Genomic DNA, 15,639 nt, shown 5'->3' with positions numbered 1-15,639 from the left:
CTACCGGTAGCAGGCAGATACAGAATAGTCCTATGTGTTTCTCTGGACAGCGTTGCCTTGTCTTCCACAATTCTCAGGGGTCTTCTGGGCTGCTTCTCCACGTCCACCATCTCACCAAACCCTCGCTTCCAACTGTGTTATTTCAAGTACATTCTTGCTCTCCCTGCACTCCTCACCGTCCTGAAAACAGGGGCAGTGGATTACTAAACAACACTTACCTCTTAAGCAGCCCTCGCTGTCGTCAGTGAAAGTCGGTCAGGCGTGCTCTACTCTCTGCGACCCCATGGACTGCAGCCGCCAGATTCCCCTGTCCATGGAGTTCTCCAGGCAAGGGTGCTGGAGTGGAGAGCTGTTCCCTTCTCCAGGGGGTCTTCCCAACCCAGGGATCGAACCCAGGCCTCCCGCATTGCAGGTTGATTCAAAGCCCTCCCTTAGCGTCATCAAAGCCCTCCCTTAGCGTCGTGCACACAAAACTGCAAGACTCCAGCAGATAGAACTGCCTTCACCCTGCTGTCACTGCTCAACGTTCTGCCTTTTAGTCCCAAACTGTCCTCCCTCTGATGCTGGAAGGACACAGGAGAGCCACATGCAGACGCATCAGTGGCTGTTCAGGGCCTGCACTCTGCTTAGGCCCATTTGTTTCACCCAGGGGTAGTGTCACCCAACAACTTGAGGGCAGTAGCCCTGTTTCTGCGTTATTTCTCACGAGTGTCTAGATATTTAATAACGATTGACTTAATATACTAAATTGTACCAGCACTGGGACTGACCAGAACTTTCCCCAGGAGAAATCTGAACTAAGCACCAGGAAACTCTTGTTGGTGTTCTTCTAAGTGCAATAGTCAAACTTACAGAGGGGTGTATTTTAAAAATGCCTCCTTAAATTTTTTTTATTAGTTGGAGGCTAACTACTTTACAACATCATAGTGGTTTTTGCCATACATTGACATGAATCAATGAATTAATGAAGTTAATGAAGTGCCATGCTGCTTTAAAATGCTTCCTGGAAAAATATAATAAAGCAAGTATGACAAACGTGTTAAATGTAGGTGATGAACATACTGGTGTGATCAATGCATTAGCCTTTTAGCTCTTCTGGGCTTAGATTTTTAATAAAAAGTTGAAAGAATGTCACACAACCAACATACCCTGTGTGTTTCAATAGTTCAGGTATTTCTTTAGTTCATCCTTTTATTGCTAAATGGTATTCCACTGTATGGCTATATCAGATTTGTTGATCGACCCACCTGCTGGTGGACATTCAGACCGTTTCATGTTTGGGGCTATTGTGAATAATGCTGTAATTATTCACACACAAGTCTTTGTGTGGGCTTCACTGTGTGGGTTTGAGAGATAAGCATAAAATACTCATTTTTATTTTATAAGCATAAAATAGTCGTTTTATGCAGCTTGTGCTTAGGCCACATTCAGTAGTGCTGTTTTTCAAGACTCAAGTTTAATAAATTTTTATAAAACCAAAATGACTAGAATTTTCAGGAAAGCTTTTCTGGTTCATTTAGTTTTCCGGTGAGGTGAGGCTTTGACAACATGACATCTTTATTTCAATGTGTCTGAATCCTGCTTTTGCCAACAGTGCAAGTCTAGCGATGTTTCACAGATGATCCAAGAGTTTGCAAGGTCTCCTGCTCACTGGACATTGAGCTGCTGTCCAGGACTGTAGAGAACTGGTCCAGCAGAAGGCACAGACCAGGCTGAGCATCTGTAACACTGCATGAGGTTGCTTTTACCCATCATCCTGACATGAGCTATTGTTTTTTAAATCTGCTTTTAGTTGCCTTACTACCTGCCACTTATTAGTGCCTAACTATACGCCAGGTGCGTTACACAGTGTAAGATTCTCCAGCGGCTCCCCTCAGAGAACCAGGTGGGAACACCGCAGCGATGGCGCAGGTCTTGCTCCCGCCACACAGCACACACGCCTGGACGACAGCTTGAGTCTGGTATCTGGGTCTGTTTTCTGTTCCACTGCCTGGTGCCAACCATGTAACTGCCTCTTTCAAAAAGTAACTCCACAGGCTCCAAAAAGTAGTCAGTTTGCTTTGTTTTCATAGTCTGATACCAGTGCCAGTGGGTAGGCTACCAAATCCTTGCACCAATTTCTATGAAGCATAATAACAGCTAATTCTAATAACAGCTAACATGTACTGGGGTATAGTGTATGTCAGATACCAACAGGCTCTTTTTAATAATTTTCTCATTCAACTTTCAGTATCTATTATTATCCACATTTTACAATTGAGAACACTGATGAGTCTCAAAGAAGTGAAGTCGCCCAAGGATGAAAAGTATTTCCTCAAATTGAGGAAATACTCCTTTAATTGAGGTATAACTGACATTTCCTTCAAATAATGGTGACTTAGAAACCATGTCATTTCAGAAACCGAAAATAATTTATAAAAATAAGAAAACTTTATTTTTGCCTTAGAAGCTGACATAAAACGGCCTTGACTTTTTAAAGCCAACTTTGTTCTTTCCGCAACCTTATCCTTGGATCATGAATTTACTTGGTGTCAACAAGTACGCCAAAGAAAAATCCCCAAACTGTAAAGAAAACAGGTGTATTTCCCCTCTAAAAATTGAGAGCCAAGTATTCAGCTATTAAAGTAAAGTATTTTCCTTGCAACCAGTCTCAGATCGAGTGACGTCACTCTGGCGGCTCAGCAAGTGGCCGGCTCCCTCCTTCCAAACCACCACGGAAGGCCTGCAGCTGAGAGGGAGGCCAGACATCTGGGCCTGAGGCCCCACGCGAGGGCACAACAAAGTGCTCCCTGCTTCACCCCCGGCCTAAGAGGGGAGTCTCAATTCGGGAGTGACGAAGTAAGTGTTTTAAGAACACATACTCCACATATACGTTCCACAGGAATCCAAGAAAAAGGCACAGTGCTTGTCCAGCGAAAGGCTGTGTGCTCCACAATACCCAGCAGTTATCCTCAGGATGACAGAGGAGCTGCTCTTCTCAGAAACCCCTTTCCTGTCTCTGGGGTTACGCACAATGATGCCAGGGCTCTACATCCTCTCTTTAAGAATTTCAAACAGTGATATAGGTCTGGTTTAATTCATCCTTTTGCATTTAGGTAAGACTGTTTCCCATACTAGTTTTACATGTTCTAGAAGAGCTTAAAAAACTATGAACACATTGATATTAAAACATGACATGTTAGGAATCAAAAGAACACAAGGGCCAAAGACCATGATATGAGGCAGTCAGTAGTGTTGCTTATATGCACGTCCCCCCACCTCGTCCTTCCCAGAGGCAAGCTCACACAGCTGAGCAGCTACTGCAAGGCCTCGCCAAGGCTGTACAGGTCATCACTGGCCAATAGTCAAGCTTGAAATGGCAACCTAAACCAAAACAAAGCACTGGGTTGTTCTATCCAAAGGAAGGCCAAGTGTCTTCTGCCACAGAATTTCTGTGCGAGTCAGCCCTAGACCCTGAGCGAGGGGCACTGGGCTGGGGATGTGACGTAGCTCCCCAGCAGCAGTGATGTCTGGAGACTAATACTGGAAGCTGCGCTTGGTCTGGATGTCATCAAGGATCTGCTGTAGCTCCTCATCTTCAAACCGCCCCTCCAGGCTACAAGAAGAAAACCAAAAGTCAGTGTCACGGCAACTGACAGTGCTCCCACCCTCTTCTTTCATAAGTGCAGATCTTGGAGCACCATTGGCTCATCTCTCCGCTCACCCCTAAACACTGACACCTTTACGTTTCAACTCAATTTCTTTCCTTTCCTTTGAAAACATTATTAAGTATTTCAAATGCAAAAAAGGTATAGAAGAATTATCCCTACTTGACTCATTAACACGTTGACATTCTCTCACATTGTTCTAGTTCACTTATTTTTTTCACTGCTTTATAATAAACATTGCAAGACTGCACAAAGATTTATTTATCCAGTCTTGTAGACTGAAGACTGTTGGCAAGTTTCCACTAATAATGCAGCAATATACACTGGAATACATGTCTCCTTTTAAATTATGTTTGAACTGCTTTTAGGACACATACCCAGGAATGAATTTTGGCGTCTTGGGGTGTATTTAACTTTACTGGATGTAGCCAAATTATTCTCCAAAGTGACTGTATTAATTTGTACTCCTATCATCAGTGGACCAGAGTTTTAGCTGTTTCACATTTTTGCCAACAACTGGCATACTATAAAAACACTGGTCTCACTACAAAGGCACTCATTCTCCTGGGCTGGCCAAAAAGTTTGGTTTTTTCCTTAAGATGGCTCTATTAGCACTTAGGTGTCTTTAATTTCATTCAAAACAATTTTGTTAGACTATATTGTGACATCTGTCATATCAGCATGCATTAAAAAAAAAAAACTTACCAAAATTGAATTATTGTGTGGCCACTTCTATACTGAAAAAAAGCAACATTTTTGGCCTATTATGCTTTATTTCAAGAAAGTAACACAACTGAAGTGCAAAAAAAAGATTTGTGCAGTGTATGGAGAAGGTGCTGTGACTGACTGAACATGTCAAAAGTGGTTTGTGAACTTTCGTGCTGGAGATTTCTCACTGGATGATGTCCCACAGTCAGACAGAACAGCTGAAGTTGATAGCAATGAAATCAACACAATAATTGAGAAAACAATCAACGCTATACCACGCAGGAGATAGATAGCCAACATACTCAAAATATCTGAATCAAGCATTGACAATCATTTGCACCAGCTTGGTTATGTTAATTGCTTTGATGTCTGAGTTCTACAAAAGTTATGAAAAAAAAAAAAACCCAAACCCTTCTTGACTGTATTTCCTGTGCAATTCTCTACATGAATGTAACAAAAGCATTTTGTTTTAAAAACAAAGTTTGAAAGGCGATGAAAGTGAATACTGTACAATAATGCAGAATGGAAGAGATCCTGGGGCAAGCAAAATGAATCACCACCAACATGCCAAAGACCAGTCTTCATCCAAAGAAGGTGATGTTGTATACATGGTGGCATCGGAAGGGAGTCATCTATTATGAGCTCTTTTTGGAAAAGATCCCAATTAGATCAACTGAAAGCAGCACTCGACAAAAAGTGTCAGGAATTAGTCAACAGAAAATGCATAATCTTCTATCAGGATACCTCAAGACCAAATGTTTCTTTGACAACCAGGCAGAAACTGTTATAGCTTGGGTGGGAAGTTTTGATTCATCCGCCATATTCACGGGAGCCTCTTGATGAAGGTAAAAGAGGAGAGTGAAAAAGGTGGCTTAAAACTCAACATTCAAAAAACAAAGATCATGGCACCTGGTCCCATCACTTCATGGCAAATAGATGGGGAAATAATGCAAACAGTGAGAAACTTTATTTTCTTGGGCTCCAAAATTACTGCAGATGGTGACTGCAGCCATGAAATTAAAAGACGCTTGCTCCTTAGAAGAAAACCTATAACAAACTAGAGAGTGTATTAAAAAGCAGAGACATTACTTTGTCAACAAAGATCCACAAAGTCAAAGCTATGGTTTTTCCAGTAGTCATGTATGGATGTGAGAGTTGGACTATAAAGAAAACTGAGTGCTGAAGAATTGATGCTTTTGAACTGTGGTGTTGGAGAAGACTCTTGAGAGTCCCTTGGACTGCAAGGAGATCAAACCAGTCAATCCTAAAGAAAATCAACCCTGAATAATCATTGGAAGGACTGATGCTGAAGTTCTAATATTTTGGCCACCTGATGCGAACAGGTGACTCATTAGAAGAGACCCTGATGCTGGGAAAGATTGAAGGCAGCAGGAGAAAGGGATGACAGAGGATGAGATGATTGGATGGTATCACTGACTCAATGGACATGAGTTTGAGCAAGCTCCAGGAGATGGTGCAGGACAAGCCTGGCTTGCTGCAGTCCATCCATGGGGTTGCAAAAAGTCCAACACAACTAAGCGACTGAATAACAAATTCACCAGACACTGCACCTTCATATTTCCATTTATTTTGGTCTGTACAAAATTCTATTAATGGAAAAAATTTCCATTTTTTTCCTCTTCAATAGAAGACGGTAAAAGGAACCTGGAACAGTTCTTTGGTCAAAAAGATAAAAAGTTTGGGGAAGATGGAATTATGAAGTTGCTTGAAAAATGGCAGAAGGTAGTAGAACAAAATGGTGAATACGTTTTTCAATAAAGTTCTTAATGAAAATAAAAAATGTGTTTTATTTTTACTTTTAAAACCAAACGAATTTTTTGGCCAACCCAATGGTGGTGATATCCAGGTATCACACAGCTTTTAAACACAGTAATTCTACTTGTAGGAATTTATTCAACATACACAGAACTTTTCACCACCAGTACTAACCTTGGGATCAGAGCCTTGGACTCCTCAGCAGTCTCTGGACAAAGGTTGGCTAAACAGGCCAACTCAAACTTATGAAGCTTCTTCTGGAGCAGCAAGCTGATCACAGGGGAGAAATACCAAAACAAGCCAAATGATGAATAAGAAAAAGGGGATGAAATGTAGGTAGCAAGGAAGAGAAAAATGTAAAGCATCTGCAATCTTTCCATTAAGATCAGGTTTGCTGCAAAATCCCACATTCAAATCAATTCCTGTTCCTGTTTCTCTTCCTGGAGAGCAGGAAGCTATGAATCAGGCAAAGACAATAAAAGTAATCTGAGCACACCTAAGAAGGATTCTTGTGATGAAAACTTACCAAAAAAATGCTCTCTACCTGGAGGACCATACCATCTTTTCCCCAAGAATTGATTTTGTTGCTTTCTGCTCTTCCTACCACTGTTCTTTGCTTCCTTTGTTAATTTTATGTCTTAACACACGATGTTAGATTTCCCGGATCTAGTAGGCATTTTGACTTGGAGGAAATTCTCTTTTTTAAAAAAATTTTTACTTGATTTTTGGCCACAATGACTGGATTGCAGAATCTTAGTTCCTTGACCAGGGATCGAACCCAGACCCTCTGCAGCGGAAGTGCAGAGTCCTAACCACTGGACCACCAGGGAATGCCTCAAACTCTTTTACATGTATCTAAGAAATAAATATAGGCATATCTTAGTTTGTACAAATCTGTGTATAAGCTGCATCTTATTTTAAATGTACTTCTAGTTCCAACTGTGAAAAAGAACATCATTAATACGAATCATATCCTGGATTCTCACACATCTACTCTTTTTTCTAGAAAGATAGTATCATTTTAGTAGAATATTTTATCAAGAGTCAATGACATCAACTATATGTTAAATTTTCTAAACTTTAAAAAATATTTAATTTATCTATCTATCTAGTTTTCCCGGTGATGGGTCTCCGCTGCTGCACGCGTGCTTTCTCTAGCTGGAGCGAGCTCCGGCTTCTCGCCGCGGAGCACGGGCGCCGAAGCGCAAGCTCAGAAGCTGTGCCGCACGCGCTCAGTTGCCCCTCGGGCACGCGGACTCTTCCCCAACCCGGAAGCAAACCAGTGTCCCCTGCACTGAAAGGCAGATTCTCAATCACTGGACCACCAGGGAAATCAAACTTCTTAAAACACAGGTTGTCCATGGTAAATTCGGTTTCAGAAAGGACCTGTTTTTAAAAGTCTTATTTTTGGCTGTGCTGTGCGGCATGCAGCTTCTTAGCTCCCTGACCAGGCATCTAACCTGCATCCTTCTCAGTGAAAGCACAGGGATTTAACCACTGGAATGCCTGTGAAACCCTTGATTATCTGATCAGACAAAATCATCTACTGTCCTTATCACCTGATTACAAGTCTACTAGTTATTAAACAAAATTGAGAAAATAAAGACAGAAAAATGGCACCCATATTACTACCTGAACAAAATCAACATTACCATCTTATATACCATTCCAAACATTTTTCTATGTTTTAGAAATAAACTCACTCATTCTACTGTTTAACTTTTGGTCACCTAATAAAGCTATTTTCATTTTGTAAAGAAAAACTTACACAGGTTCATAATGTAGTAAATACATGTATATGGAGGGGTTTGTTTGTAAAATGAACACATGCTCATTTATAACAAACACCCCCTCAAAAAAACCCAACCAATATGGGAAAATAAGCTGAAATTCTACCCAGAAATAACTAGTGCTAACATATTCATGGAGTTCCTCTTCCCCTTCTCTACATAATTAAAAAAAAAAGAAATCATAACATGTTATTCTGTAACTGGCCTTTTTTCACTCAACAATACAGTCACTGTCTTCCACATTTTTTTAAAATTTATTTTTATTAGTTGGAGGCTAATTACTTTACAATATTGTAGTGGTTTTTGTCATACATTGACATGAATCAGCCACGGATTTACATGTATTCCCCATCCCGATCCCCCCTCCCACCTCCCTCTCCACCCGATTCCCCTGGGTCATCCCAGTGCACCAAGCCCGAGCACTTGTCTCACGCATCCAACCTGGGCTGGTGATCTGTTTCACCCTTGATAATATACATGTTTCTATGCTGTTCCCTCGAAACATTTTACACACGTACCTTTTCCTTCGACTTGGCATTCAACAGGCATTCAACCTGTTGCTTAATTTATATAGCAAACATCCTGCTCTTGAACACTTCCCTTGCTTCCAATTATTCATCATTTTGAATAATGCATTCTGAACATCATTGGAAATGCACACTTCATTATGTATCTGATTACTGTGTGTTTTAAAGATAAATTTCTGGAAGCAGAATTATTCAGTCAAAAGATATGACCGTCTGGAAGGCTTCCGAGAGACAGTGCCCTCAAAGAGCTTTATCATTATACACTTCCACCAGCAATAAAAGATGGTGGCTGTTTCCCTTACTTCTTACACTAGGTTTCCCATTCTTTGTCTGTTTGGCTTAAAACAACTTATTTCAATTCAGGAGGCCAGAAGTCTGATTAAGATGTTGTCATTGTCATGCTCTTCCTAAAGTCTCTAGGAGAGATGCTGTTTCCTGCAGTTTCTTAGCTTCTGGTGCCACTGACAATCCTTGGTGCTCCCTGGCTTGTAAATATGACAACCATTCTCTGCTTGCATTGTCATATGGTATTTTCCCCGTCATACTCTCCTTATAAGGGTAACAGTCATACTGGATTAGAATGCACTTTAACTGAATATGACCTCATCTTGACTTGTCTGCAAAGATTCTATCTCCATAAAAAGACACATTCACAGGTACTGGGAATTTAGTGCTTCAACATCCTTTGAGGGGACACATTTCAACCTATAACATGGTCCAAAGGGGAGAGATCTGGTCTCAAAAGGTTCCAAGAGAAATAGTCACTGGGGAGGCTTCAAAAACCTTAGTCAAAGACCCAGGCCTACTGAGGAACGGGTTAAGGATGAAAAGGGCTTCCCAGGTGGCTCAAGTGGTAAAGAATCTGCCTGCCAGTGCAGGGGACGTGGGATGGTTTCCCACTCTTTAAATCTACTTAGCCATTTTAGCATGTCTTTGATTTCCTTGAAGATGAACATTACTTCATATGAATTAGATAGTCATTTGAAGTTGTGATATAAATCTAGTCACTAAGTTCATTTTTATAAACTGGGTGTCATCTCTTACTTTTTAGAGCTCTTAACATTAAGGATTATCAATCCTTTCCCAGTTTACTTATACTTACATTTTAAGTATGGCAGTCTATTTAATATAAGGAAGTTTAAAGATATTTATTGCAAATTCATTTACTTATTCAACTAAAAACTAGTTACTGCCTTTAATGAAACTGACAGTGATGAATGTGATCGAGTCCTTGCTCTTGCAAAGCTTACAGCCAACTAGAGTTTATCAACCTTCCTCACATATAAAGTCCTACTAACCACAGCCAAAATTGTACATTCACTTATGTTATCACATAGTACTTTTATGCATCATAGTTTACATTTGCATTCTTAATTTCTAAAGAAACCAGTTTGGAATAAGGTATACAGAGTTAAAACTCTGTTTCAAAATATTTTCCCACTAACTTAGCAAGCCACCTTTGTCATATACTGGAATCATATAAAATATAATAAATTTGGAGGTGAATCTGTTCCTTAATTTCCTATTCTGTCCCAATGATCTATCCTCACGCCAAAGTGTCACTATTTTAATTATTGTCATTTTTTAATGTATTTTAACATCCTATAGAGCAAATTCCCTTTTATTTTTCTTTTTTAAGTTTTTTCCTGACAATTCTTACAAATTTAAGATCTTTTGGGGGGTATTCATTTACTTATTTATTTTTCACTGCTGAGGATATATTTTTCTTGGCACCATTTCAGACAGACTGTGCTACTCACTGGTAGGATTCAAATAATTGGTGTCTTGCCTCAGCCACTATGATTTATTACCATCTTATCTTAGTTGAAGTATATGGAAAATTAAGCTTTATCATGAGCATATTTGAGAGAGAGAGAGTGAGTGAGTGAGTGACAGTGTGCAGGCTTCTCAGGTCACTCAGTGGTTAAAGAATTTTCGCCGGCCAGTGTTGGAAAGATCCCCTGGAGTAGGAAATGGCAGCCCACCCCAGTATTCTCACCTGGAAAATTCTAGGGACAGAGGAGCCTGGAGGGCGTATATACATCAATTCCCCTGAGGATTTAGAATGGCAGTAGAGGTATACATTAATTTGAAGAGAAATGACATTTTTATAGTATTAAGACCTTTTATTTGTGAATGTTTAAGTCCACCTTCATTTATTCATTTTTTTGGTCAAACAATTAGCAGTTTTGTATGGAACGTTTTCCCCATGAATACACTCAAACTTTTCACAACAGTCCATACTTCACATAGTTTTATCACTTCATTTTCTGCACATTTAACTTTCTTTTTTTGGTGGCTGCAATGAGCAGCTTATGGGCTCTTAGTTCCCCAACCAGAGACTGAACTGAGTTGCTGCAGCGGAAGTACTGAGTCCTAACTGGACCGCCAGGGAACTCCCTTGTACATTTAACTTATGTTAACATCCTTCAATTTCATTTTCTATCATAATTTTTAATGACAACATAGGAGTCCATCAAATGGATTTACCACTATTTATTTAATTACTACTGAATATTTAGGTTGTTTTTCACCTTTGACTACTATGATTCTCTTTAGAGTCTGCATATATACATCTTTTTGTTCATCTGCTTTTCCTTAGGACAGTTACTTCTCAAACATTTTCACAGGAGTGGAGAAAACAAGCGCCCCAGGCAACCTGGGGGCATAACGACTTTCTGCAACTGCAAGGATTGAAGTCTTACGATTTAATTCAAGAATTCACATACATTTTTTGTTTTACTTCACAGTATACTGGTATCTGCTTTAATGTAGAAATGTATTAAATCATATACCATCAAATAAAACTGATACTTCAAGAAAGAGATGCTACCCAGTTTATAAAAATGGACTTATCCAGTGGCTTGATTTATATCAAACTTCAGGTGACTATCTAATTCATACAAATAAAGTTCATCCCCAAGGAAACCAAAGAAACGTTAAAATAGCTCTTGTTTTCTCTGGGCTTCCTGTACGCTCCAGCCCCTCACTGTTCCCAGACCATGTCCAACGCAATTTGAGAAGCAATGCCTTAGGGAGAATAAAGGCTAAAAACCAGTCACCATTTGAAAGGTAAAGATCCAAAAGAATAATCCAAAGTTATGTTTGTTTGTTTACTTATTGGCCATGCCATTAAGCATGTGGGATCTTGGTTTCCTGACCAGGGATGGAACCTGGGTCCCCTGCATCAAAAGGCAAATTCTTAACCATTGGACCTCAAGGGTAGTCCCTCTTGCTATGTTAATGAATATAATTATAAACGTTATATAATTATATACTTATATACTATATTAAAATTATATATTAATATGTAATAACGTATTATATATAATATATAGTATATATTATACAATATAATATAAATATAATTATATAATAATATATTCCACCAGGATAATTTCCTGGAGGTTCAGTGGTTAATACTCCACACTTTACACTTCCATTGTAGGGAGCGTGGGTTCAATCCCAGCTTGGGGAACTAGACTTCACACGCAAAAGGGCAACTAAAGCGATCTGCCACAACTGCTGAGCCCTATACTCTGGAGCCTGCAAGTCATAATTAGCGAGAAGCCAGCATGCTGCAGTGAAGAGCTGATGTGCAGACACCAGGAGCTGACACAGACAGATACGTAAATAGGTATTTAAAAAACACAGCAAGACCTCTAGGACATATCAAGTGAATAATAAATAAATAAGTCCACTTTATTTAAAACATAACAGGGCTGTGTGTTTATGACATGTATGTATATGAATTCATGGAATAAGCTCTGGAGGGCTAACAACAAACTTTTGACAGTAGTCACTCTGCAGGGAGGTAAGTGGGGTCTGGGGTACAGAAAAAGTAGGCAAGGAGGATTTTGGCCTAACAAGCTACTTTCAATTTTGTCAAAGACATAATTTTACTCACATGAATCATACAGACGATGCTCATGAGGTAGCAAGGGGGTGGGATGGGTGAGTGGGGATGGTGGTGGTGACAGCATTCTACATGCAGATATCCAACAGTCTGGATTAATAAGAACTTTCTTTCAGCACTCACCTACGGACACTGGCAATGGTCTCTCTGTTTTTGAAACGACTGAAACGGGCAGTGTAATTTAAAGTTTTCATGAAGACCTCGGAAAGTTCCTGCTCATCCTCTGCACTCTCATTCTGCTGCTTTCGATGCTCAAGAAGCATATGAACTTCCGAATTCAGAAGCGTCTCAGCTGTTTCAAACTCTGTTTGCGAGAAGCATAAATGTCAACTGAAAATATCTCTTCCCAAGTCAGCTTCTAAATGTTCATTTGCCTTAGTGACTGTCAGCAAATTTCTGCCCCTGCAGAAATCCAGAGGCTTCACATCCTACAATTGCACAGTGTTCAAACAAACAAAACACCTTAAATAAAAAGAACCGAGACAAAACCCAAGTACCAAAAACTGGTTTATCATGAAATTCAGAAAACCACCTACCTCTCAGTTATCACACCTTAAAAAAGAAAACAAACATACATGTCCATTATGCCTACAACGTCCATGAAGCTGTCCTCGGAAATATTTCACCCTGAGTCTATGAAATACAATACTGAAAGCAATCTCTATATACAGTAATAAATAGAATTACAGTACAACCAAGGAGATCCAACCAGTCCATCCTAAAGGAGATCAGTCCTGGGTGTTCATTGGAAGGACTGATGCTGAAGCTGAAACTCCAATACTTTGGCCACCTCATGCGAAGACTTGACTCACTGGAAAAGACCCTGATGCTGGGAGGGATTGGGGGCAGGAGGAGGAGGGGACGACAGAGGATGAGATGGCTGGATAGCATCACCGACTCGATGGACATGAGTTTAAGTAAACTCCGGGAGTTGGTGATGGACAGGGAGGCCTGGCGTGCTGCGATTCATGGGCTCACAGAGAGTTGGACACGATTGAGCGACTGAACTGAGCTGACAACCGCTAAGAGGGTTTAGCAGTAAAGAATCCACCTGCCAATGCAGGAGACCTGAGCCTGATCCCTTGGTGGGGAAGATCCCCTGGAGAAGGAAATGGCAACCTACTCCTGTATTCTTGCCTGGGAAATTCCATGGACAGAGGAGCCTGGGGGGGCTACAGTCCAAGGGATCACAAAAGAGTTGACACAACAACTTTGCGACTGAACTGCATCATCACCCATCAAGTACTACCTAGTCCTTTAAAAGAATAGAACAGTTCTACATGATTTATGATTTCTATAGCATAATCCTATTTTTGCAAAGAATAAAGGGTATATGTATAAGTATATATTTATAAATAAGCATGGTTTAGAAGGATAAACACTAAACTATTTATAGTTGTTTGGATGAAAAGGTGTGGACTTTAATGTTTTACTCTGCATATATTAGTAAACATTTTTTTTAAAAGGAGGGTACTGTTTAAGTTTTCCCCACTTTGTTGTTGTTGTTCACTAACTTCGTGTTTTTCAGTACCTGTAAGATACATTTTGAAGTCTTAAGTTTTCTACCTATTTTGGGTTTTTAAATTACACATTACGGAGAAGGCAATGGCACCCCACTCCAGTACTCTTGCCTGGAAAATCCCATGGATGGAGGAGCCTGGTAGGCTGCAGTCCATGGGGTCGCCAAGAGTCGGACATGACTGAGCGATTTCACTTTCACGCATTGAAGGAAATGGCAACCCACTCCAGTGTTCTTGCCTGGAGAATCCCAGGGATGGGGTCGCACAGAGTCGGACACGACTGAAGTGACTTAGCAGTAAATTATACATTAAGTCCATCACACAGCACAGAAGTTCCCTGATAGCAAACCGTGCTTTACTCGCTGTCATCTGACAAAGATTATCTTCTCTCATAACCAAACTCTGGCCAGGCTCCTGTGCGCCCTTTTCTCGACTAGGACTCAAGGTTGTTCCACAAAGACTTGAAGAAAACACTAACACGATTTCTAACAGCTCAAGGCTGCATCCCTGGGATGACTCTGGCTCCTTTACAATGGCTGCTTCTGAAAACTGAAGACTGTCAAAATAATTTGTTTGTTCCAGACAACATCTGAAGATAGGGCCCTCGTCTCACAGCCCAGAGCGAAGGGTGTGGGAGGGAAGGCGCCTAACCCCATAACCACCAGTTAACAAATCCAAATGAGCTTCAAACGGACCAACCCCCGCTTCTCGTAATTTTTCACTTCCCTGACTATGAGTCCCTGCTCACCCCTCTCCCTATTCCTTCATTCTCCCTTTAAAACGCCCAGTCACCTTTGTACAAATACAAGTCTAGATAGATTCCACGCTTCACGCTTTTCCCTACTGCAATAGTACATTAACCTGCCATTACCCCTTTAGTGTTGGCTTTATCTTTGACACAACCGTCCAGCGCTTCCCAGTTTATGGGCTAAAACAACTTAAACACGAACAAGAGGCCACCCGGGGCGATGTAGAGTTGGGCGCCGACGGCTCCAGGGCTGCCGGTGTGGACTCCAGCCGGCCAGTTCCCGCGGTACCGTGCCCAGCCGGCCCGCACCCTCCTCCTCCGCTCCCTTCGCCACGCCTGCCCAGGCCGCACCTTTGGGAAAGATGAGTTGTGATGCGTCCTCCTCTACATCTCCAGAGCGCGGATCGCTACCGCCTGCCGCCATCCTCTCGCCGGGAAGCTGTATTCACGCTGTCGGAAGCGGAAGCTCTTTCCGGCCGCCGCCACGGAAGGGGCGTGTCCTTGGGGATGGGGCGTGGCCCCACTGGAGATGGGCGGGCCGCGATGGGTAGGCGAGACATCCACGGAGTGGGCGGGGCCACGGGACCAAGCGGCCTTAGACGCGAGAGGAGAGGGGCCAGAGCGGTGGCGTCTTGCAGGTCTCTGCAAGTGCCGCGGCAGGGTGGCGTATTCTGCGGCCACGGCGGGAGAAAACCGGCACTTTCTTCAACAGTAGGTCCTTCGCCGCGAGTCGTGGGGACTGCTCACTTGGCATTTCTGAGCCTCGGCTGTCTCACCTGTGAAGTGCGGATGAGGATACATACCGGTTTCCAGGGCGCAGAGGCAGGATTAGATGAGATGCCGGAACGCGCTGACCGACCCAAGGATCTCTCGTTGATGGGAAGCTGGGTAGGTGACTCTGAAAACATTCAGTATAATTCCTCCAATGCCTCAAAGCATTTAAAATATTTGATTTGTAGTGGATTTTTTCCAATACTTATGATAGTGGATAGTGATATTGAGAAGCC

General features: G+C 41.5%; 1 protein-coding gene and 1 non-coding gene across 2 annotated transcripts; both read right to left on the bottom strand.

Annotated features, from left to right (window-relative positions):
* Window positions 1-2,408: 2,408 nt before the first annotated feature.
* On the bottom strand, window positions 2,409-15,135 carry POLR2D (RNA polymerase II subunit D). The gene is made up of 4 exons (XM_061135533.1): window positions 14,984-15,135; window positions 12,488-12,668; window positions 6,306-6,401; window positions 2,409-3,595 (listed from the first exon to the last, which is right to left on the bottom strand). Exons 1-4 carry the CDS (start codon window positions 15,054-15,056, stop codon window positions 3,517-3,519), a joined length of 429 nt encoding a protein of 142 aa, XP_060991516.1. The 5' UTR covers window positions 15,057-15,135; the 3' UTR covers window positions 2,409-3,516.
* On the bottom strand, window positions 6,889-6,961 carry TRNAG-UCC (transfer RNA glycine (anticodon UCC)). Its single transcript has one exon. It is a non-coding gene; the product is annotated as a tRNA-Gly (tRNA).
* Window positions 15,136-15,639: the final 504 nt, after the last annotated feature.

Source organism: Dama dama, chromosome 33 (genome assembly GCF_033118175.1).
Source record: "Dama dama isolate Ldn47 chromosome 33, ASM3311817v1, whole genome shotgun sequence".
Lineage (NCBI taxonomy): Eukaryota > Metazoa > Chordata > Mammalia > Artiodactyla > Cervidae > Dama > Dama dama.
This window is presented reverse-complemented; position numbering and strand designations above follow the sequence as displayed.